Here is a 23,971-nt window from a genome sequence, read left to right on the forward strand (position 1 = left end):
TGGTAATCTGTGACTTTTTCCTATCTAAAATCAGTCTCATAAATCCCATATCAGTCGGGTTCTATTATTAAATCATCATCAAGTTGCATGATCATTATGACGTTGTGACATTTCGTTCATTGCTAATATTCACCGTTTATGTTTAAATCATTGTTCTTTGTTTGTGTTGTTTCCAGTCTGTGTCTGGGATTAGTCTAAACTGCAGATTGGTCACAATCCCATCAGTGTTGGCATACACACAACGGCCTTCCCCAATGCCCTGTGGCCAAATTACTATGATTCCTCGTGGGATAACACAGCAAACAACAGTTTCTCTCTCTCTCTCTCTCTTCTAGTCTGCTCTTTACTGAACAAACACACACAGGCTCTCCAGAAGGGATGACGGCCACCGGCCAGTTTTAGGATTTGAATAGACTTTTCTCCTATAGGGTGGATTAGGTGACTGAGCCTGGCCATTGGATCGCTGATGGAGCCTTTTCATTGTTATAAAATAGGCAGGCTGTCTGCACCACCAATATGCAGATTTGCACAGGTCTGTACTGACATTGTAGTTATCACTAGAGTGGAGTAAAGAGATGGTATAAGTGTGTGGAAACAACAAATATCCACATTTCTTTGTTTCTCTTTGGTGCAAATTCTCTCTGACACTGCTGCAAAGAGCCAAAGATCTGAGCTGAATCATGAAATATATACATCTTTCATGTACCTGCTTTCAAAAGCTATTTCTGTGATGAAAACGTTACCAGAGGGCAGTTTTAGGAAAGCAGCGTCAGGTAGTTTTATGACCTATTTCTTTCCTGTCTCTGTCCACCTCCTTCTCACCACAGCACTGTGAGGAGAGCCAACTCAAACGAACATGTGGGAACACTTACACGGAGAGATTCAGGCGACGCCAAGGGCAACCGAACTCGCGCCGGATCCACCGGCAGCAATTCCAGCGGCAAACGAAGTGACAGGTAACACAGACGTCTTGTTAAATCAGATTTCCCTATTTAGTGGCTCACATATTCATCTTCCAGTTTGACACATTAGAAAAGACGCTGATCTCCTTATGAAGCACTTTCAAATCAAAAACATGCAATGGTTTATCTGGAGGAGGGATGCTGAATGACAGCTGTCTGTTTACTCGTTTACTTTGCAGCAAACAGAGGGAGCCAGTGTTCAATGCAGGTAAGAACTGGAGGCACCTTTATGGCTCTGTAGCCTGACAGCTATGATCGTTTCATGCTATGATCCAACCCACTGAGAGCCATTAAACACCACATGCTCAGTGGCTCCCTGTGTCAGTAAATGTCAATGAATCCTGTCAAAATGAAGAATTGCTTATCAGTGCCTTGAACTGATTTCTGCACACAGAGCACCATTGAGGCTACTTTACATAATGTTGTGTCCTAAACATCAGTGTCACATATTCATCCTTTCCATGAACCATTCCTTCACTTCATCCATTACTACATCCAAACCTCCATTCATCTTTTTTTTTAATAAGCTCTTTCTGCATTGTTTAAATTGAATTTTAGTGTGCAATTTAATTTTTATTTAATTTTTATTTTTATTTTTTATAAACTCACTATGGGTCATACGAACTCCTAACCTCTGTTGTGTGGAGACTGAGGAGACTTTTCAAATTAAATGAAATTTTACATGAATCATTTCAGACGCTTGTCACTGGGTCCAACTGAAACACAGAAAGTTGCCCCATGCATTAGCAATTGCAGCTAATTGCAGAGAGATCTACTACTGCAAATGTAGGGCTAACCAAACTAGCCTAACATGTTTTTGAGTATTTATGTGAAACTGAATTTTTCTTTTGAAAACTTTAGGAAGTTTTATACACATTGTTTTTTGGAGTCCGCCTTCCCTGAATCTCTACGTCAGAGGTGGCGAGTGCAACACCCATAGTCATTATGGCTATAGTAATAATAATAATAAAAATACTACATTTCCCTTTAAGTTGTGATAGCTGTCTTTATCTGAGCACAGCACCCTGTGATGCTGCTAAGATGGCGTTAGCTCATGATTTTCTGACAGCTTTTTAAAGTCTTTTCAGCAGTTGATGATATTTGTGAGCTAGGAGATATACAAAAGAGAGAATGAAGAGTAGAACAGGAGGAGCCACCTATTATACTTTGAGTGTACTGTATAGTGTTTCCAGTATATGTACAAGACAAGTGGATTATCTCGCACACAGTTTACTCTTTAAACAGAAAACCGGAAACACATGGTAACAAGACAATGGGATTTAATATGAAATGAAATGAGTATTAATCACAATTTCCATTTCCAGCATGCTATTGAATTTGTGTAAATTGAACTGCTGTTTTTTATTTGGTTTACACACCTGGCTTCAGTTCTCTCTAGTTCAGGCAGCATCAAAACAAAGTGTACAGCATACTGACCCACTCCATCCAACAAACTGGATGGAGTGGGGAAACTACTGTAGTATTTTATAGCAAATATGATCCACATATAAATCAGACTAATACATGTTCTTTGTACATTTGTAAATTTGCAAACTGTAACCATCACATTAATTAATTATTTCTACCATGCATCAATATTGGACATTTGAATTAAATATAGACAAATAATTTCCTGCGAAGCAGCCCGTTTAGGGCAGCGCCACAGGCATAAACTGCTACTAGCTGACAGTTAACCAATACAAATGATAATTGCAACAGTAAATTCTGCCAATAGAATGCTTACCTGCAATACATGAAGTGATTACATGCAAAGTGGTTCATTTGATACAACAAAATGTGCTGAAGCCAGTGCAAGCACATTTGTTTGTTTTTACTTTCACATTGTAAAAAAATTGTTAGGAACAACAGATAAAAAAAATTCCAAAATCAGCTTTTTCTTTGTAGATTGTTAAACAAAGGGGAAAAGGCAAGTAAATGTAAATCCTCACCACATAGGAGCAGAGGGTGGGGTCCCATCACGCAGAAATGAACACTGATTAATTCCAACCATTAAGGAAGGAGCACTGATGCATTAGGGGCCTTGAGGACAGATGCTGCTGTTTGTTAATGCCAGGAAACAGGAAGTGCACTCATATTAGGACAGACCAGGAAGTGAGGAAGCCATGTCGCCTCTCACCTGGTGCTTGTGTCTTTCTCTGTGACCTTTTACAAGGGATGCGACGTGTGACCCACTGCAAAGGTAGGCTTCCCCCCTCCCCTCGCCTGAAGCCCCCGGCCTACACAGCTCTCTGGACACTGCAGATGACTTGTTTTGATCTCTGTACATGCATCACCTCTGCTCTGAGCTGCAGTGCAGAGGCAAAGTATAAAATCAGGACCGTTATTTTGAAATTTGAATTCATATCCTGTTTGGATTTTTCCTCCTAAACATTCTGGTGGTATTCGAAACTTTAGAGATTTCCTTCAGTGCAATGATCAGAGAGCTGTCCAGACAGGGGCAGGAGTGGGTTGACAAAGTGTGTGTGTGTGAAAGTTATGTTCCCTTTATTGTTTTTAGAGTTAATTAACACACACACACACGCATATATCCTACCTAACCTCAACTGAGAGCTGTGTCCGAGTGTGTTTGCAGTGTTTGCACTTGTGTGTCCCCACACTTGTTGTTTAACTTCAGACGAAGCTGCTGCTTCACCAAATGTGTGTGTTTGCTCACAGCCTCACTTTTTCTCATAGGCATTTAGTCTCTGTCACCATAGTAACAACACAAAAAGTTTTGACACTCGCTTCCTCGCAGTTGCTTTGAGTTTTTCTGCCAACACTTAAATCCTCTGTTCTATTCTCACTGCAGCTCGGAGCAAGTAGATTTGCCGCTGCGCTTTTTATCTTCCTGCTCTCAAAATGAATATTTGCATTACAAACACATTCAGTCTCTCTTTTTAGGTAGTTCCTAATAAAGTCTGTTTGATTTTACTGCTTGTAGTTTTCTCACATAGCCTGAAGTGTTGTCTGTTTGTGTGTAGTCCCCTTCAGAAAATTATTCACAAAGCTGCCAAGAATAAAACTGGAGTTAAAGCTCATTTCCTTGCAGATATATTGCTGTTTAGCCACTCTTGTTACAGAATAATTCATTTTTTAAAGATAATCTGAGCATTTTACCCTTGAAAACATCTACACCAGTGGTTTTTATTTTTTGGCTGGGGACCCCTTAAAATAAATCTGTGTCTGCTTGCATCCTCTCGTCACAGGTTGCATACAGTACATCTATGCATACAGTATCACATCTACGTACAGTATGTGTTGTGAGCAGTTTAATCAAAGGGTGATTGCCCCCTAAACCTCTCAGCTTGTTTCATCTGAGTAACTATTAGAGGCCTGAAGAGGTAAAACTAGGACTTTTAATTTTCTAAGAAGTTTCCTGAAAAGAACAATGTAATTTTAGATGATTAAAGGGGAATAGGAATTTTCATGAAAGAAAAGCTCCATTCGAACCCAAGTAAATACTGTATTTATTAAGTAGTCATTTATTATCTCCATATATGTTGAATTGTATGCTGCCTGTAGACAAGTTTCACATTTTTGCATCTTTAGCTGAATAAGAGACTCTACACTAGCTAGATAGAATCTACAGTAAATTTGTGTATCCAAATATCACTTTTCTTCTCTCTTGTCCCATTGATAATCTCACAACCCTCAGGTTAACCCTGTGACCCCTTGTCTGGGTCCTGACCCCCACTGATTTAAACCAGTGAGGCAGGTTCTAACCGAATTTATTCAATTACCCCAAACATCGTAATAACTACTGCTTCAAGATAAGATCCCACTGTTTGATGAAAGCACTCAACGTGCTTGTGGTTTCTGATGGGAGTGAGTTTCCCTACTTTCCTTTTGATAGTTTGTGTTTTGCCAATTGTTTTTATGATGCTTTAGTAAGTGTGACACAAAAACACAGCTATTACATCTGTCTTAACTTATTATCAACCGGCCCTGACAACCTGACAACCTCCACCACTCCTCTCCATCATTGGCTCCTCTGCTCTTTTTCCCGTCTACATTATAGTCACAGTACAGATATACCTCAGCCGCTCTGCCAAACGAACGGGGACCAGCGGAAGCCCCCTGGCTTCGTCTGTAGAGGCCCGTCCAGCCACCAGCCCCCAACAAACCTCAGACAGCAGCAAGGCAGGCATGGCCAGAAAGGGTGGTGCCACCAAGGTGCCGCCAGTCAGAAAGACCCTGAATTTTAACCTCCCGTTGAGAAAGTCAGGGAGTTTGTCATCGTACTCTCTCCTTGATACACCCAGTTATCGCAGCCCCATCAAGTCTCCCAGCCAGTACTTCCAGATTTGTTACTAGCTAATCAAGTCTGTAAATATAGAATGGCAACACTCACTTCTCCAGACAGATTTAATGTGTTAATTCCAGTTATCAAGCTGCAATTTGCCCGAGACGGTCTCGCACAGAGCATTAGATCTGTACCATTTAAAAACACCATATGGTGGTGTCTTGTCACTTTGCGTTCCACATGTCCTCTCATACCAAAGAAGTTGCAAAGAGATAGCAGGTTTTATTAGCATCACTCATAAGTCCATTATACTACATTAAAGTGTTTTCTTCTAATAAGCTTTTGTGGACATTAATGGTTAATTTTGTTTGTTTTGATCCCCATAATGTTGTCTGTGGGAACTGTTTTTCAGTGTTAGCATATTTTAAATTGATCAAGCTTTTTCATTTTCCCCTTTTCTAAGCTTGAATCTTTTTTCCCCCCTTAACATTTCCATTGCTCTGCTTGTGTCTGCATTTTATGTTGGTTAACCTCTGCTCTGAGCTGAATATTTATGAGTTTTGAAAGTGTTTGCAGTTCATTTTAATCTCTTTGTTGTTATAAGAATGTATTTGAAATGACTAATAAAGTCAGTTAAAAAGCTGATTTGTTTGTTTGCAAATTCTGTCATTTGTTGTCCTTTTCATAGCAAAAAAACATATCACATCACATATCTCCATTCATCATCTAATCTTACATTCATCAACATTGTCACGATCGTCATTCACATCATAATAACACATTGTATTATGCTTCAGTGTCATGTCTGTGCTTTTTGCATACTTGTCATAAAATATAAAACGTGCTATTCACATAATTCCAGCAGTCACATCTGTATTTTTATCATCTCACTGATCCTTTCTGTTGCTTTTTCCAGAGGAAGGTTATGTGAAAATGTACTTGAAGGGTCGTCCCATCACCATGTACATGCCCAAAGACCAGGTGGACAGCTACTGCCTGGAGGCCAGAGCCGACTTGCCCAGCAACAAACTTAAACTGGACTGGGTGTATCCTTTTTCATCTCTCACTTTATTTGAACAGGGAATTTTCTGAGGAAATAAGAAGTTTCAAATACAGTCCTGCTTGTGATTTGGAAAGTGATCGTCTGAGGAGAGTAAATCCAGATTGGCCTGTGATGTAGTTAGAGAGAGGAAGCTGACAAATGTTTTCAGCTCCTCTCGCTCTGCTTGTCAGACCAGTTCTGCTCAGATATTCATTTTCGGGCTCATCGCTCTGCAGCCTGCAGTCAGTAATAACCTGCATACAGCTGGCAGGCTGAGGCACAACCAGTCAGCAGCTCCTCTTGTGCTCTTTTATTTTTATTTTGTTTCAGTTTGTGCTTTCTCTCTTTCTTTCATGTGTTGATGAAAGAATGTATTGTGTTGATCAGTCTAGCAGAAACCCAATGGGGAGAAAGCCGTAAGGGAGATGAAGAAAAGATTAAATCTGAAGAAAAAAGCACAGACACACACACACACACACACACACACACACACACACACACACACACACACACACACAGAAATAGATATGTGGGCTGCATGTTTTGTATATGTTGAATCCAGTATGAACTAGATTGCAGATAGATTAGACACATGCACACAGTGTGTTTTAATGTTGTAGTTTGAATGCATTTTAATGTATTTTTTGTGGTTTCTTACCTTCATGTTATTAAATAAATGTGAATATTCGTCACTGTCTCTAAACGTTATACCTGCTGGTTAGAGTGTAAGCAAATAGATCCTTAACTTTTTTAATTATTGGGATTAGGGCTGCAACAAAAGGATTATTTTCATTAGCAATTAATTTGCTGATTATTTTCTGGATACGTTATTTGGTCTTTAAAATAAAATTCCTAAAGCCCATGCCGCTGCCTTCAAAGTTCTTTTTTTTGTCCAACAGTCTAAAACCAAAAGATATTCAGTTTGCTATCAGAGAAAACAAAAAAGCAGCAAAGCTGTAACTGGGGAATTTTTGGCATTTTGCTTGAAAAACTACTTCATTTTCTTACATTCGATTAATTGTTTCAGCTCTACTTTGGAAACAATTTCTGTTTCATTCCTTGACCTTTTTTAATGTCCAGTTATGGTTACCGCGGTCGAGACTGTCGCTCCAACCTTTACTTGTTGCCCACTGGAGAAACGGTGTACTTCATCGCCTCAGTGGTCGTCCTGTTCAACGTGGACGAGCAGCTGCAGAGACACTACACCGGACACACGGATGACATCAAATGGTGAGACACTTGGGGATTATAAAACACACACACACACACACACACACACACACTAACCCGAGGGACTGCTTCAGTCATTTACTGCTGCCCCACAGCACATCTGGCATCTACCTTTAATCTCTTTTCCCTGTTAGAGTTGATATAATACAATCCTCATAGGCTGTAGAGTGTTTTCTTTCCTTGATGCCTACTAAGTGCAGAATAACTGTAATGAGGGAGCAGGCACAACAAGTGTGTGTGTTGGAATGTCTTCATTTGTTCACAAGCATGAAAGTGAGAAAGTGTGTAGTGTGATGAGGGTAACCTTAAAGAGACACAGCCATGATTATGTTAGTACACCCTGGGGTTAATAAACGTTCAAATTATTAATGAACATTTTGGATTACAGATCAAAGGATGGATTGCAAACAGATTCTTATTCCTTTGAAGACGAAGAGCTTCACACATGCTATGAGTGCTGCCACACCGCTGTGGCCAATAGGGGATGAATATATCTTAAACTGTTTCGTTTCCCCCTCACATTAGTGCAGACGGCGTTTAGTAGGTACAGTGAATATCGTGTTCACAGCTTTAAAAACCTCCTTTCATGTTCTGCGAGCACGTTGCTCATCTTTATTCAAATGCTCCTTTTGATGTTGAAAGGCTTTTAACTGTTTTCACGTCTTTCTCTTCAACAGTCTGGCTGTTCACCCCGATAAAATCACCATAGCAACCGGTCAGGTGGCAGGTACCTCTTCAGATGGAAAAGTAAGTGAGGTCTCTTATTGATATTTTATCACTTTAGTGATAGATTACGGGAGTGAGGAGATTTGATTTATTTTTATCGAGATGAGTTTATCAAGTTGCTTCAGACATTTCTGCTTACAGTAATAAACAGACTGGGAAGCTGAAACACATTCGCTCTGTGTTCACTTATTAGGGCCTGAGCAGCGAAGGCCCTATTGAAACTGAAGGAATTATTATTACGGCAAATGAATTGCCTTTTTGAGGGGCTTAACATACTCAAACACCTACCAAAATTGACGGTCGCATCAAGTCTGGTGGAAATTTACGTATTTTAAGGGTTTCGGGAATAGGCGCACAAAAATGGTTCGCTAGCGCCCCCTACAAAGTTACAAAAATTGAGCCCCTGCAGTACGTTTAACGTAGACTAGAGAAACTTGGTACACATATGTAGCATGTCAAGATGTACAAAAAAGCTCTTTGGAGCCATACCCTAAACCCAACAGGAAGTCCGCCATTTTGAAATAAATGTTCGAAATTAGTGCGATTTTGGCCATTTCCACGTCGTGCTTTAACAAACTCCTCCCAGAGATTTCATCTGATCGACTTCAAATTTGGTGTGTGCCATCTTAAGACGTTAAAGATGAAAAGTTATTAAAAGAAAAACTTCGTCATAGGGCATGGCCGTGGCGGTGCGGCCATTTTGAGCGTTTCGCCAGCGAAACAGGAAGTGGGTGTAACTTGGACAATTGGCTCGAAACTTTCGTCCAGGGAGTCCAACCCTGATGACATCTACAGACCGATGTGCCTGAAAGTCATAGCGCCCCCTAGTGGCAACAGGAAGTAGGCCTAAAAGTCAAGGTGCTATACTTTAACAAACTCCTCCTAGAGATTGGATTGGAGATGGACTTCAAATTTGGTCTGTACCATCTCAACACCTTAAAGATGACAAGTTATTAAAAGAAAAACGTTTCGTCAAACGGTGTGGGCATGGCATGGCGGCCATTTTGAGCATTTATCGATGAACGAAGAAGTTGTTGAGTGTACATAGTCATATCTGCCCAAAATTTCTCACGTTTGACAAGGGTCCAGGCCTGAGGACATCTACAGGCCAAAATTTACTTTTGGTCATAGTGCCCCCCGCTGGCAACAGGAAATCCACCTTATATGACAAACATCATCCGATTTACATGAAACTTATAATGCGTGGTCTACATATGATACTGAGACTATACTTTAACCACGCCCATGTACGTAGGCCACGCCCCCTCTTATGGCTTTTGAACCGTTTAAGATAGAGTCTTGTGTGAGGTATCATTGAACTCTGCAAAGAGTTTCTTTTTGATTGGTGATGGTTTGAACCGCCCCTTATGCTGTAACCACGCCCCTTTTACAACTTATGACCCATTTGATGTAGTCCCTTGTGTGAGGTATCATTGAACTCAGCAGAGAGTTCCGACCCCGTCTAACGCTGCTTGCAGCTTTAATATATTAATTGATTAGTGAGGCCTTCAGTAAGCCTAACATCGCATCATACTGATGATACACCTCTCCTGGTGTTGTGCCCATGTTTTTGTGTTTTTTTTTGTTCCTGGCAGCAGCTGGCTCCTCATGTCCGTGTGTGGGACTCTGTCAGCCTCAACACACTCCATGTTCTAGGTACAGGCTTCTTCGACCGAGCTTTGGTCTGCCTGGCCTTCTCCAAGTCGGTAAGGAAACTGACACCTAACAAGGAGTTTCAGGCTGTACTTAGTTTCTATTTTGTCAGTAAATAAGCATGGCTTTGGGTCTTTTTCTTTGTGTTAGAATGGAGGAAATACATTGTGTGTCGTAGACGACTCCAATGACCACGTCCTCTCCGTCTGGGACTGGCAGAGAGAGGACAGACTGGCTGAGGTCAAGGTATGTGGGGGTGTGTGTGTATATATGTGTTTGTGTGTGTGTGTGTGTGTGTGTGTGTGTGTGTGTGTGTGTGTGTGTGTGTGTGTGTGTGTGTGTTTCTTTGTTTGTGTGTTTTAATTAAGACATACACCTGACATACTGCTCAAATACATTTTCTATTAAACAGGTGTGCATGTAGTTTCAACAACTCATTCTTGTTTTATGTGTTTCTGTTCAGTGCTCCAACGAGTCAGTGTTTGCTGCAGACTTCCACCCGACAGACAGCAATATCGTAGTGACCTGCGGCAAGTCCCATCTCTATTTCTGGAACCTGGAGAAAGGTGTACTGGTCAAGAAGCAAGGACTGTTTGAGGTGAGACACCCACATGTTTCCCACATGTTAGTCAACACCATAAAGCAATAAAGTTTGATATAGAGCCACAAATGCATTTATGACAGCCTGTGTTATGATATGATCCTGTTTATAGCTATACAGGGATAATCAATGGTAGTCTAGCAAAAAAATAAACAATATGTGTGTTCTTGTGTTTGTTTCTTGCAGAAACAAGAGAAGCCCAAGTTTGTGTTGTGTGTGACCTTTGCAGAAAATGGAGACGCCATCACAGGAGATTCAAGTGGGAACATCCTGGTGTGGGGAAAAGGCATGTTAATTCATTGATTAGTTCAACCTTTATTAATACAGAGTGGCCCAATGAGATCTCTGATATATCTGTCTCTAAATCTGCCCCAAGTACTCAACCTTTATGTCTGGCTGTCTCCAACTGAACTTTCTCATCCATCTCATCCCATCTCTGTCATGCAGGCACTAATCGTATCAGCCACGTCATCCAAGGAGCTCACGAGGGCAGCATCTTTGCTCTGTGCATGCTGAGGAACGGCACGCTGGTGTCTGGAGGGAAAGACCGCAGGCTCATCTCCTGGGACAGCAGTTACCAGCAGATACAAACAGTGGAGGTAAGGAAAAAGTTCAACAGAATATAAATATTCCAAGGACGCTCGTGAAAAATAAAAAATAAATGGAAGTTTATAAGGGTAAAATGCATGTCATACTTTTAAGATTGATTTAATACAGTAATGCATGGGTTTTTAATGCTCAGCTGTAGAGCTCTACAGCATTCTAATGATCTGATCTGCTATTACCACTTTCTGTTAATATGTTTTAATAAAATGTTATGCTGCATATCCAGATCTTTCTTTTGAAGTAGGTTGCTTATATTAGCCAGAAATTTCAATCCTGCCTGAGGCGGAAAACTTTGCATTCTGAATGCTGCACCATATCATAAATATTACAGAGGATGAGATGGGTTTGTGCTCTCAGTGAGAATCATGGATATTTATAGTGATGGGAATTATGGATCACTCATGTCTTATTTGCTCTGCAGAGACCACATTATGCTGTAAAAGATTAGTTGATGTTTATTCTGGTAATGCTGGATTCCACCTGTTCGGTGGTTTAAATGATTGTTGTATTTTCTCCACAGGTGCCTGAGTTGTTTGGTCCCATCCGGACCATAGCAGAGGGCAGAGGGGAGACTGTGCTCATCGGTACCACCAAGCACTTTGTTTTGCAAGGCAGTTTGGATGGAGAATTCATGCCTATTACGCAGGTAGATGCAACCGTCTAGTATACTATTTCTACATTTGTACTAAGATGCAGGTTGCAACTAACAACTATTTTTATTATCAATTAATCTGCCAGTTATTTTCTCGACTATATTTCTTCAATTGGTCTATCAAATGTCATAAAATTGTGAAAAAGTTCCATCACAGTTTTCCTGAGTCCCATATGACATTTTGCAATGTCTTGTTTTGTCTTACCAATACAGTATTTCACAACCAAAAAATATTCACTTTACAAAAAAATAACACAGAGAAAAGCAGCACCACCTCTGGAACCAGAGAACATTTAGCATTTTTGTGTAAAACGATGAATCGAATACCAAAGTAGTTGCAGATTAATTTTTCTTATCATCGATTAATTAATGTATCATTAATCATTGCAGCTCTACTATGATGATGTTGTTCAACTACTGGACAAAGTGAAGGTTTCAATTGTATGTTGTAGCACATGAAGAATAAATAGAGGTGAAAGAAGAAAAACTCTCCTCTCCTCTACAGGGTCACACTGACGAGTTGTGGGGTCTGGCTGTCCACCCCTGGAAGCCTCAGTTCCTCACCTGTGGCTATGACAGGCAGGTCTGCCTGTGGGACTCAAGTTCCCATCAGCTCATCTGGACCAAGAGTATGGAAGTAAGTTTAGCCAACACTGCCCCCTGGGGCCAGTCATGGGAATTACACAGCCCTCAACAGATGATGAATCAGAAACTATTTTATCAGTTCTGATGTCTTTAAGAATGAGAAACAACAAGAACTCCATATTTTGCAGCTAAAATGTACAAACGAACATGGAAACAATCAGAGTAATATGATATCAAATCTATTACTCCACGATTGGCCTCCAAACTAGTTGTGATGTCATAAAATCCTGCTCTTACATACTGTTCACCTGCTAAAGAGATTTAAAGTGAGCACAGGGAAACTTTCCCCGTTCAGCGTGAAATGTGAAAACAGCCTTTTAGTGTTAAACTCTGCACGTACATCACTCTGCACAGTGAAGATCAAACATCCAAGTGAAGAAAAAACAGTAAGCAAAATATTCTTTTTTAATAAATTGATTAACTACTCTTCTTCCTGTTTCTGACAGGATGCTGCCCAATCAGCAGGCTTCCACCCATCTGGAGCTGTGGTTGCCATAGGAACCCAGACTGGCAGGTAGGGGATCCCATCACCAAAAAACACTATAAGAAATATAGTGTTTACATGAAAAAAGTGACAAGAAAAACAATTTTGTAGAGCAGATTTTAAAAAGCAGATTGTTGAGCTGTCATTGATCCTACAGGTGGCTCGTACTGGACACGGACTCTAAGGATCTTGTCACAATGCACACAGATGGGAATGAACAGCTGTCTGTTATGTGTTACGGGCCAGGTATGCTGATAACTGCTGACGACATGTTTCCCCTGTACATGCAGAGTGTTGTTTTAACCGTCCGTTTCTTTTTGTTTTATTTGGACCTCAAACATATTTAAATTTATTTTATGAACATTAATCTTCCTGTCTTCTTTTCATTTATTTAGATGGTAACTTCCTGGCCATTGGTTCCCACGACAACTACATCTATATCTATGCTGTGGCAGAAAATGGGAGGAAGTACAGCCGAGTGGGGAAGTGCTCGGTGAGCACCTGTATTTACAGTCCACCATCATCTGCGGCTCTGTTATTTTTAGTTCCTCCTGGCATCATCTTTATATTTAGTTCCCTCCTCCGCTCTATATTTGCGCCTCCACTCTGTACACTCTGTCCTCAGTGTGTGTTGATACAGAAGCTGTAAAATGATAAATGACAATGAGCTGAGTCATACAGTGCTACGATAACATAATGACTAAGGGTTGCTATATCAAATCCCATCCACATTTTTAGGATTATTTCTGGTGCTTGAAAAATTATATTGCCATAACTCCAGGAACACTGTAAAGGTAAATGGTAAATGAGCTAAATTGGTCCTTTTGTATCACATCTCAGGGTCATTCAAGTTTCATCACCCATCTGGACTGGTCAGTGGACTCCCAGTACCTGGTATCAAATTCAGGGGACTATGAGATACTGTATTGTAAGTATGATCACCGTCATCCTCTCACATCCTTTGTGGTTTTGTTTGTTTAATGCAATTTCTGTTCAGTTAGAAATTGAGTTGATGTGAGCCCATGAAAACTTTTTCTATAACAGTACATAATCACAACCAAATAAGAAGCTATTTTTGTTAAAGGAACGTACCCATGATACTATTTTAGGCTAAAACATGTTGTGTATTTGGTTTGTGTGTGTTTTCCCAGGGATCCCATCAGTGTGTAAGCAGGTGGTCAGTGTGGAGACCACCAGAGATATCGAGTGGGCCACCCACACCTGCACTCTGGGCTTCCAGGTCTTTGGTAAGTGAAGGCTCATTCCCTCTCCCTCTTTGGTTTTGTGTTTTTGTTTTAATATCCATTCAATAGACGTCTCTACTGCTCTTCTCTGCTCCTCAGGTTTGTGGCCCGACGGCTCAGATGGCACCGACATCAACGCTGTCTGCAGGTCCAGTGATAAGAGCCTCCTGGTTACCGGAGACGACTTTGGGAAGGTCCACCTATTCTCATACCCCTGTTCACAGTTCAGGGTAAGCTACTGTGTACTGTCATTCAACATATTCATCTCAGTAATGTCAAGAAGGAGATCAAGCTCCTGTCAAACTTTGATTCATAGTTTATGGAAAGGCAAAATTCGATATGTGTTTTTCTATTCAGGCTCCCAGCCATGTTTACGGCGGCCACAGCAGTCACGTGACCAATGTGACCTTCCTGTATGATGACGGCTACCTGGTGTCAACTGGAGGGAAGGACATGAGCGTGATGCAGTGGAGGATAGTCTGAGGGAGCAGACAGAAACAGATACTGTTGGTTTCTTACTTCTGCTGGGGCCTGAAGCCCAGCTGAGGCAAACTGAACTGCACTAAACTGAACCAAATCAAACTTAAATTAACTCAGACACTAAAAAAAAGGTGGATCTGCCTGAAGTGAAGTGAATTGACAGAAGAGGAACCCGAGGTTTCCTTCCTGATCTGCTCTCAGATCCCAAATGAGATGAACTGTTGGTGTGCGGTTGCTTGAAATACAAAAATCTTGAATATTTCACCTTTTCTTTAGTCACACTACATGTAAAAAAAATACATATATATCTCTCCCATGTACTGTAGCCAAGTCACCAATGATATGAGACAAAACAAATCAAACGGATCAAATCTGTTTAGAACCAAAGGCTCTGACTTTCTGACTGCATCTGTAGTTTTGCTTTCACTGTTCTTGTATTGTGCACACTCCTTCCACAGATAATGGACTGATCAGGTGTCAGATTCAGGCTGAATATCATCGCGCTGGAGATCCAAGAGCATTAGAACAACAGCCGTGTATGGAATGAAAGAACATGGTGATTTTCTATTTTGTATTTAACAACTCAGGAAAGCACTAGTGAAACACGACTCACTTAAACATAGAGACTTATCAACTAAGATTCAACTGTTGTCCAACCATTATTGATTTATTTGCATTGACTAATTGTGTATGAAAACTACCTGTACACTCGAGACAAATGCTGAATTTGGAAGACATGATGAATAAATACAAGATCTAGTCAGATGTGATGTTACCCACCATTTGAACCTACAAATTACAACATTTAGATTCAGAGTTAGGATTTGAACCCTTTTCTACAACATTATCTGATCATGTTTGTATGTTTTTATGCTTCCAGGTCTTAAAAAAAGGCACCTTTCCTATTATTTATTGATCAAGAGTCAAATCCTTCAGTGACAATTTCAGTTTCTTTGAGTTTTTCCCTGCATTAAATCCCCATTTAGTCCCATATGTGTAAAGATACTGAGAGGCTTGAAACAGATGTGAACAAAATGTGGGTGAATATACAGTATTTGAAAGTGTTTCAGATTTTTGGTATGGGTTGTTGTCTTTGCCTTGAGGTGCAAGGAAAATGAGAAGCAAGCATGTATTTTTTCTTTTTTTTTTCTTTTTAAATCTGTATCTATCTGCATTTACTGCACCGGGATCAGTTTAGGAAGGGGAAAGATGAGACCATTACACTGTAACTGTTTACTGTCTGTGCTAGTCTGCTCCTCAGTCGTGCATCATCAGTCACTGGCAAGATATTTAACTGAACTGAACCTTTTTGAGGTGTTTTTCTGTAATGCACTGCTTCAGTCTGATCAACATATAGTAGGTATATTTACCTGCACGACAGAACAAGCAAATCTCCATTTAGTACTGACCAGAGCTTTTCATGAACCAATGTCTGCTTTCAAACTTCACTCTCTTCATTTTACGGTTAGCAGCAAGCCAATATTACACACATGCATGAATAAACAAGAATGGTTTGATAGGGATTCAGCAGATTTTAGTATGACCATAACTGCCACTGATATAGGAGGCATATTGGTGTTGTTTTAAAAGTCTGACGGTTGGCTGATTGTTGGAGTTATCTTTTCAGGAAAACCACTTAAATCTAACAGCAGTGATGTAAAGTCACCACTCTACAGTGTGAATGTAACATGATTTGTCTAACCACTAAACACTTGGGGCTGCAGAATACCATTGAACATTTAGCATTTGTCTAGAAGTAAATGCAATATGAAATTCCTATGAGACTGTGTCTTATACTTTCCACTTCATCCCTGATTTTTTATTTTTTTGGTTTCTTTATTTTACATAATCTTTAGTTCAAGAGGAAGTCTGATCAAAATCCCTAAAATATGTGTAAATATATTATAATATAATCATAAAAAATACACGTTTATACTCTTGCAAGGTTTATATTTATTTATATAGAAAGAAAACATATTGTAGTAATACAAATAAAGTGTATGGGCATCTTACTACAGCAGAATACCACCATATCATTATACTGTATAGGCAAGGCAAGGCAAATTTATTTATATAGCACATTTCGTGCTTTACATAAAACAATAAAACGAGTAAACACAGTTAAAAATCAATACAAATTAATACAAAATTAAAAAATAGTTAATACAACATTAAAAGCATTTCATACAAAATTAAAACAGTTAGTCAAAAACAGATTAAATACAGGAATAAAAGAATAAAATTGTGAAATAGTAAAATTAAACAAAAGCAGTATCGAATTTGAAAGGTATAGGAATACTTACTCATAATGGTAATCTTTGTGGTAATGGTAAAAAGATGAGGTGGGGTGGGGGGTGTCAGTGGGCTCCACGTGTGCGTCTTCGCCGCAGGTGGGCAGCATTGAGCCGCTCTGCTCCCCCCTCTCCCTTCGCACGCCGCTTTAGCATTTTCTCTCAAATCTCTCCATCTTACCAAAACACTCCGAATGGGAATAGAATATGGCATGAGGGAGGCGGCTGACGACCACCGTTCACCGTCTTCTACCGAGCACGAGCCCCGGCTGAACATGGATTTAAGGATACGCAGCGGCGCGTGTGGAGAGCAGAGACAACGGAGCACAAAGCGGATAGGAGAAAACGCTCGTATCCTCGCTTAGCGTTTCTGCAACACGACTCATCATCAGCCTGTATTATCTTTACACACACGCATAAGGGACACAAGGTGGAAGCTGGTGGGCTGATTCAAGCCTCCCAGACTGTTTATACAGAAAAACAAGCGGACTGTTGGTTCTATTCATCAGCCTCGTCGGTTCCATCATCCCGGTTGAATAAAAGACGAGAGAATGAGGTAAGCGGCGGCACCATGCGCTCTGTTTAACGCGTCATGACAGATGCGCAAAGACACTCATCCTCTAGCATACAACTGCATTTATATGTAGCCTATTTTATAGGAATATATCATAGCTAATAATGTAGCGAAGAACCGCAGCATCTTAGACGTCTTGTGGCGTCATTTCTCTCCTTGTAGAGGCAGTATTGTAAGCATGCAGGGTCCCACCCACCGGGCCTCAGTCCATATAGGCGTCCTTTACCATTCGCTGTACACCTAATATACAAGGTGATTAATGTAGGCTATCAGTTGTGCTGTTTCCCCCAATATTAGCACGCTATTGTCACCACCGGACCCACCCAGTGTGTTCAATACAGGATTTAGGCCAGGCTAATGTTGTCATGGAAACGACAGCATCGTGTATTTCTCCACATTAGCATTACTCTGCACCTGCTGAAATAAAACGTTGAATATGGCTGATGCACCGGCCAGTGTAAGTGGCTCCATCGCAGGAGGAGGAGGGTGTTTATTCTGGTGGTTGCCAGGCAGGTTATCAGACTCTCCACCCCCCTCCTCACACACACCTTCAAAAGCCTACTCCATGACGAATGCACACATGCACATATCCAGCCTATGGAAAATGTTTAAATCCTCATTGTATATCCAAGCCCGTGGATGGTATTTTGAGCCTTTCCCTGCTTATGTTGGTATGCAGAATGCACGGAGGGCCAAATCTTCACCTCCAGCAGCAGAGTCTCTCTGTATTTTGTTCTATTTATGAAGCAGTCCTTTTATATTTCCTCCTGCTGCCTTTAGTTTGACTCCTCTGTGTCACCGTAGCTGCAGCCTGCGCTATTCTGTTTTATGGCTTCAGATTTACTCCGACAGCTCTCCTCAGATACAGTGCACTCTCTCTGCTTTTACTGTAGCTACCAGTGTTTGTTTGTCTGCATGTGTGTGTATGTGACTCTGGGTCTGGGTGTGTAGTTGTGGTGTTACTCCCTTCAGACAGAACAAGGAGACAGAAAGAGAGAGAAAAGGAATAAGAGAAAAAAAAGAGAAAAGCAATAGGTGTTCTTACATCTGGATATCTTGTGTGTGAAGTACTCCTCATCCAAATAATTCACCCCTCCCTATAACCTCACACAACTCACAGCCAGTAGCTGAACTGTTTTGCTCTCAGACTGTAAACATGTAAGATTCAAGTCTTCCAGTCCAGTTGGATGAACATGGCGTTTCCTCTTTTCTGTAAGATTGAGTCCCATCCTGTGTGTTTGTTGTTGCCAATGGCAAATCTGCTCTTTGACTCAAGCCCAAAAGGGAAGTCTTAAATCTCCACAAAGCAACAACAAGGTGACCTGGCTCTTCTTTTTGCAGAGTAAACAGGAAGAAGATGTAATTCAATGAGATAATTTGTTCAGCGTCACTGCTTCCATTGCTGCATTTATTAAGAGTTATGTATGTGCATGACCATGTCAATGCATGTGCTCACAAGGTGTGTGTGTGTGTGTGTGTGTGTGTGTGTGTGTGTGTGTGTGTTATTTTTAGTCCGGTAACAGTAGTGGTTTCATTCTGCAATGCTTCCTTGCTGTTCTCCTTGTCAGACTGACTGCCGTCATTTGGTTTGGTGTGTGTGTGTGTGTGTGTGTGTGTGTGTGTGTGTGTGTGTGTGTGTGTGTGTGTGTGCATGCGTGCGTGTGCGTGCATTTGAGAGAAAGAGAGGCACAGTGGGTTGTGTGAGAAACAGTGGAAGAGGGCAAAAAGCATCTGTCCTGTACTATTAATGCAGGATGTTTTCTGAAGTTGCTTGTTGTGGTGACTCATCGTTAGGAAAGGTAGAATGAGCGAGTGCAGCCAGTGGAAGTTAAAATGCTGAGTTATGCATCTTACTGCAGGCAGCTGCTGCCCTCCGAGCTGATCAGAGAGCTCCACGTGAGCCAGCGTCACCACGTACAGCCACAACACTCACATTCTCCAGGGTTTCATTGGTGCAGCCTTTCAGGGACAGCAGAGGCAGGGGAAAGGAAAATGACTTTTAACTCCGAAATAACTAAATCAGAACTACACTGGGATATGATAGCCTACCTGAATTTTCAGAAGAAAACATTTTCCTGAATAAAATAGTCTAAAGCTGGCAAAATTTAAATCAGACACTTAATGTTTAAACAATATGTAAACAAGATTACTAAACTCACCAGACGTTCTATGCTAGTTGGTGTTTTGAGGTTCAATAGTGCTTAGCAAAGGTGTGCCATACAGGTTACATTTCTCAGGTTTTGTTAAGAAGTGTTGAAGCTGTTTTGTTCACCTGCTCTAGGTGTCAGCAGTAACTGATCAGTGAAGTATATGGTTCTGTACCAGAGTGTATATGCACGTAATGTTTTTCTAGATCAGTGTTTCCCAAGGGCTTCCAAAATAAATCTGAAGGGTTGCAAGTAGGGGTGGGGGAAAAAATCGATACAGAATAGTATCGCAATATTTTCCGTGGCACTACTATATCGATACACATATGCCAAGTATTGATCTTGATCTTTTTTGGGGCTTTTTTCCCTTTATTTCAGAGTGACAGTGGATAGACAGGAAAGGTGGGAGAGAGATGGGGGATGACACGCAGCAAAGGGCCGCAGGTCGGATTCAAACCCGGGCCGCTGCAAAGGCCTCAGCCTACTGGGTGAGCTAGAGGTTGCCCCAAGTATTGATCTTTTTATTATATAAATTGCACATGAGAATTTAACTTTTTGGTACTAGAATAATAAAATCAATTGCTGTTTCAGTTGACTAGATGGAAAATTGAAGTGAGAACAGAGGATTTTTTTTAGATACAACAGATGGGACATAATTTGAAGCTAAAAAAAAGATAAATTGCAATATATCACAGACTATCGAAACATGTTTAAAATCGCAATAATACCGTATCGTGACACAAGTATCGTGATAATATCGTATCGTGGGGCCTCTGGAGAGGTCTACCCCTAGTTGCAAGAAGATTAAGTGTAGGAAAGCAGAAAAATCCTACACAATATAATATTTCTATTAATCAAAAATGCCTATATTTTAGCCTTTTTCCAATGTGAATTAGCCTACTGAATAATTCAGATAAAACTGGCGAAAAAGATCCCTCTTTGGTTTACGTGGTTATAACCTACAGACATGGAAGTGGTGACGATAGCTCGCAAGTAGACGTTGCTTTGTTTTAAAAGGCCAAAAGGTTTTGGAACTACTGTTCCAAGATTATCTCCATTAGAATTTCTGAGCATTAGTTTGTCTGCAAAGTAAATAATCAAACCTTATCAAAAGTGCAACTTTAAACATCAAAGCCCATGCTTCGGACTTAGTCCTCTTAGAGGGCTGATAAATGTCCTGAGCGCTGTCATCTCCTCCTTGCGCCATGATTCCAACTTCAAGAAACACACGTTGTAGGCTACGCAGTGCACCTGCGCGGCAACTTCAGGAGACTCGGATGAAGCTGGGAAGGATTAAACACACGGATTCCACACCGTGGTAATCCACCGTGATAATAATTATATTTTAAATGAAAACGGTAATTGTTATCGTCAACATTTTTATTGTGGATTACTGTTACACCAGTAATCGTTACATCCCTATAAATAGTACGTTTACCATTTGATGGAAATACACTGGACCTCATTTTTACAATGGGCATTTATGCTGACATCTTATCTATCATGGAGGTTCCAGTCTCTGACCATTTTGGTGTCTTCTTCAGTGTCTCTCTCTCTCTCTGTCTGTCTGGTAAGTGTTCAGAGCCTGACACATACACCTATCTCCGTATTGACAGCAACATTAAGTCTACACTGGCTGAGTGGTACTTGGTTCCTGCAATACTACTTTTGCTTCCCTTGATATCACAGACAACCAGAACAGTGCCTTGCTTTACACAACTGTCGAACCTCTTATAACCAGGAAACGCACTCGGACAAAAACGCAGCCATTGTTCACCGATTACACTCGTGCACTCAAACAGAACTGCAGAGAACTTGAGCACAGGTGGCGCAGTCTAAACATGGACTGATAGTTTAATGACATATAAAAGAGCACTCTCAGTGCTAGGACAACATATCTATCTAATCTGATCAACACTAATACAAAATAATTCATGGTCTCTGTTTGACACTGTGGCTAAACTCACTCAGAGTGCCCCTGCCAACAGCTCTTCTTTGATGGCTGATGACTTTATGAACTTCTTTACAAGCAACATTGACTCAATTAGAGATAATTTCACTGGTCGACACTCTGAAAGCTCGAGCATCAAAAACCTTGGTGTAATTTTTGAGCCTCGCCTGGCTATTACCAAGACAGCATTTTTCCATCTCCGCAACATTGCAAAAATTCGACCCATCTTATCATTCCGTGATGCTGCAATTGTATTCCATGCATTTGTGTCTTCCCGACTTGATTACTGCGTTGTCCTTTTTGCTGGTCTTCCAAATTGTGCAACTAAAGGCCTTCAACTTGCTCAGAACACTGCAGCTCAGATTTTAATGTTTAATGTTTTAACATATAAGGCCCTGCATGTACTTGCACCACCTTATTTATCTGAGCTTATTACACCATATATACCGGCAGTGTATATGGTCCGGCACGCTCTCTCCGCTCCCTTGATGCTGGTCTGCTGGTCATTCCCCTAGTAAACAAAAAATCAGTTGGTTATAGAGCATTCTTCTACCGTGCCCCTTATCTTTGGAATAGCATCCACTACATGTTAAAGAAGCTCCCTCAGTTGACATTTTTAAATCTAGATTGAAAACCCACCTCTACTCATACTAAAGCCAACCATAACACACCATCCTTTCTGCGTCCTTCACAAACAAACCCTTTTCACTTATTCTCTTATGTTGCTGGTTTTGAATTGTTTATTATTACTGCTTTAATGCTGTTCAATTGTTTTGTTGCTGTCTGTTATTTCTGTGTTCCTTTTAATTAAAGTGCACTGAGACCATGTTTAATGGTAATTTGACACTTTTTAATACAATTTGATTCCATGTGATTTTCTGCTCTGCACTTATCATAAACCATATACTATACTCTAAACACCACAAACCATTATACCCATGCATCATACTGTAATCTGGTCATTTTCTAGCATATCCCAGACATCTTACATCATACGCAGGCTTTGTGATGTTAGAGATTTGATGATAAATCTACATTATGTGTCCATTGGCTTGATGGAGGTCAAACAGGCTGTTTCAGATGACCCCACCACACCGTGAAAAGCATTTACAGCTCAGCGAGGCAGCATACTGCAGTTTAACCACATTTTAACATTGTAGTGTGAGTCAGCTCACTAGTTTTACTCCCCTCGTACACATTTAAACAATTTGGCCTTGGACGTATACATTGCCAAATACATACATTAATATCTGCAGCTTTACCAGCCACTCATTTTTTATGCATGTTCCTGTAACCTATTTCATACAAGCCCTGTTTTGGGGTAAAAAGAAGATTATCTGGTATTTGACTGACCTTCCAGGTTCTGTTGCATGTTTCTTACCATTTTCTAAAGCCCCCTAATCCTTTAGTGGACTACATTGCTCTTTGTTTTGTTTCCCACACCTCGGCTCGCTGTGGCAAAGAAGCTTAATAGTCTAAGTTTGCTTCAGCCAGATGGACCACCGGGTTGAGGACAAATTCTGATGAAGCCACAAGGAAACCGCAAATGTTACACTACTGTAGATGAATGAAATCCTTTGTTGCTTGAATATAAAACTAATCATTACATCTGCTCCTGCAGTGTGTTTAATTTTGCCCTGGAAACTTGTGTTCTTTTATGAAAGCTGAGCTGAATGAATAAAGTGGTGTGTTGATGTGTGTTTCACACATGTAGTTAATTGGTGATTAGGGGTTTTATCTTGCATGCATTAAAAAAATCTGTTACTGTAGAATCTATTTAAAGCTGAATTGTACACACCATAGAAAGGCGGGTTGTGAAAGCACTCCTGTTTCCTATATAGGCTAACATGTAATTTTCATCCAGTGGAAATGATTCCTTGGAGGTTGAAAGAAGGCACTCCACAATCCTCAGAGCGGAGAGAGGTGACTGGTCTGCTCCAGTCACATGTTTCTCTCTCTCTCTCTCTCTCTCTCTCTCTCTTACATTCCCTTACTCTGTTGCAACAGACACTCCTCATCTCTCTCGCTCAGTCCTGCCCTCCCACTCTCTCTGTGTCTCAGTCTTATGTCTGCTCTGTTGGCATAGTGGATTTTTTTTGGAAACGTTTTCACAGGATGTGAAGAAGGGGAAAGTTGAGTTTGCTTCAGCGTCAGACAGCATGTGTACCGCTCTCTCCTCTCAGGCTCACACTTCCCCCTCTACTCCATAATCTCCCTCTTTATACCTCTTTTCATCCTTTGCTTGAGGACTGGGCTGTCTTCTTCAACGACATGTATTCCCTGGACGATTTTGGGTAAGCCAACGTGACTCCTCATCATCATCTTTTCTCTGTCTTGTTTTAGTTTTTCTGTCCTTATGGAAATGTGTCAGTCAAAGGAAAATTGGCTTTGGAGGGTGCTGTAATGATGTTGCTTCTTCTGCTTCTGTTTTAAGCCTGGC

General features: G+C 40.7%; 2 protein-coding genes across 8 annotated transcripts in view; both read left to right on the plus strand.

Annotated features, from left to right (window-relative positions):
* Positions 1–16,350, plus strand: part of eml1 (EMAP like 1) — a 57,084-nt gene extending 40,734 nt beyond the window's left edge. For 2 of the 5 annotated variants that reach the window (XM_078276745.1, XM_078276742.1), the window contains exons 4-23: positions 828–956; positions 1,142–1,170; positions 3,136–3,162; positions 6,122–6,251; positions 7,328–7,477; positions 8,155–8,224; positions 9,799–9,909; positions 10,007–10,102; positions 10,320–10,454; positions 10,644–10,743; positions 10,905–11,056; positions 11,584–11,709; positions 12,221–12,352; positions 12,807–12,874; positions 13,002–13,090; positions 13,240–13,337; positions 13,685–13,772; positions 13,996–14,091; positions 14,188–14,318; positions 14,446–16,350. In XM_078276745.1, coding sequence (XP_078132871.1) covers positions 828–956; positions 1,142–1,170; positions 3,136–3,162; positions 6,122–6,251; positions 7,328–7,477; positions 8,155–8,224; positions 9,799–9,909; positions 10,007–10,102; positions 10,320–10,454; positions 10,644–10,743; positions 10,905–11,056; positions 11,584–11,709; positions 12,221–12,352; positions 12,807–12,874; positions 13,002–13,090; positions 13,240–13,337; positions 13,685–13,772; positions 13,996–14,091; positions 14,188–14,318; positions 14,446–14,571 — 2,083 coding nt within the window. In that variant the 3' untranslated portion in view covers positions 14,572–16,350. The remainder of the gene's footprint in view (positions 1–827; positions 957–1,141; positions 1,171–3,135; positions 3,163–6,121; positions 6,252–7,327; positions 7,478–8,154; positions 8,225–9,798; positions 9,910–10,006; positions 10,103–10,319; positions 10,455–10,643; positions 10,744–10,904; positions 11,057–11,583; positions 11,710–12,220; positions 12,353–12,806; positions 12,875–13,001; positions 13,091–13,239; positions 13,338–13,684; positions 13,773–13,995; positions 14,092–14,187; positions 14,319–14,445) is intronic. The other 3 variants (XM_078276743.1, XM_078276744.1, XM_078276746.1) reach the window with 3 other exon arrangements.
* Positions 16,351–17,023: 673 nt separating this feature from the next.
* Positions 17,024–23,971, plus strand: part of evla (Enah/Vasp-like a) — a 37,332-nt gene continuing 30,384 nt past the window's right edge. For 2 of the 3 annotated variants that reach the window (XM_078276899.1, XM_078276897.1), the window contains exon 1: positions 23,525–23,825. In XM_078276899.1, the coding sequence (XP_078133025.1) occupies positions 23,803–23,825 (23 nt within the window). In that variant the 5' untranslated portion in view covers positions 23,525–23,802. Of the gene's footprint in view, positions 17,416–23,524; positions 23,826–23,971 lie in introns of those variants that run through there. The other variant, XM_078276898.1, reaches the window with a different exon arrangement.

The sequence above is a fragment of the Sander vitreus genome, chromosome 20 (assembly GCF_031162955.1).
Source record: "Sander vitreus isolate 19-12246 chromosome 20, sanVit1, whole genome shotgun sequence".
Taxonomy (NCBI): domain Eukaryota; kingdom Metazoa; phylum Chordata; class Actinopteri; order Perciformes; family Percidae; genus Sander; species Sander vitreus.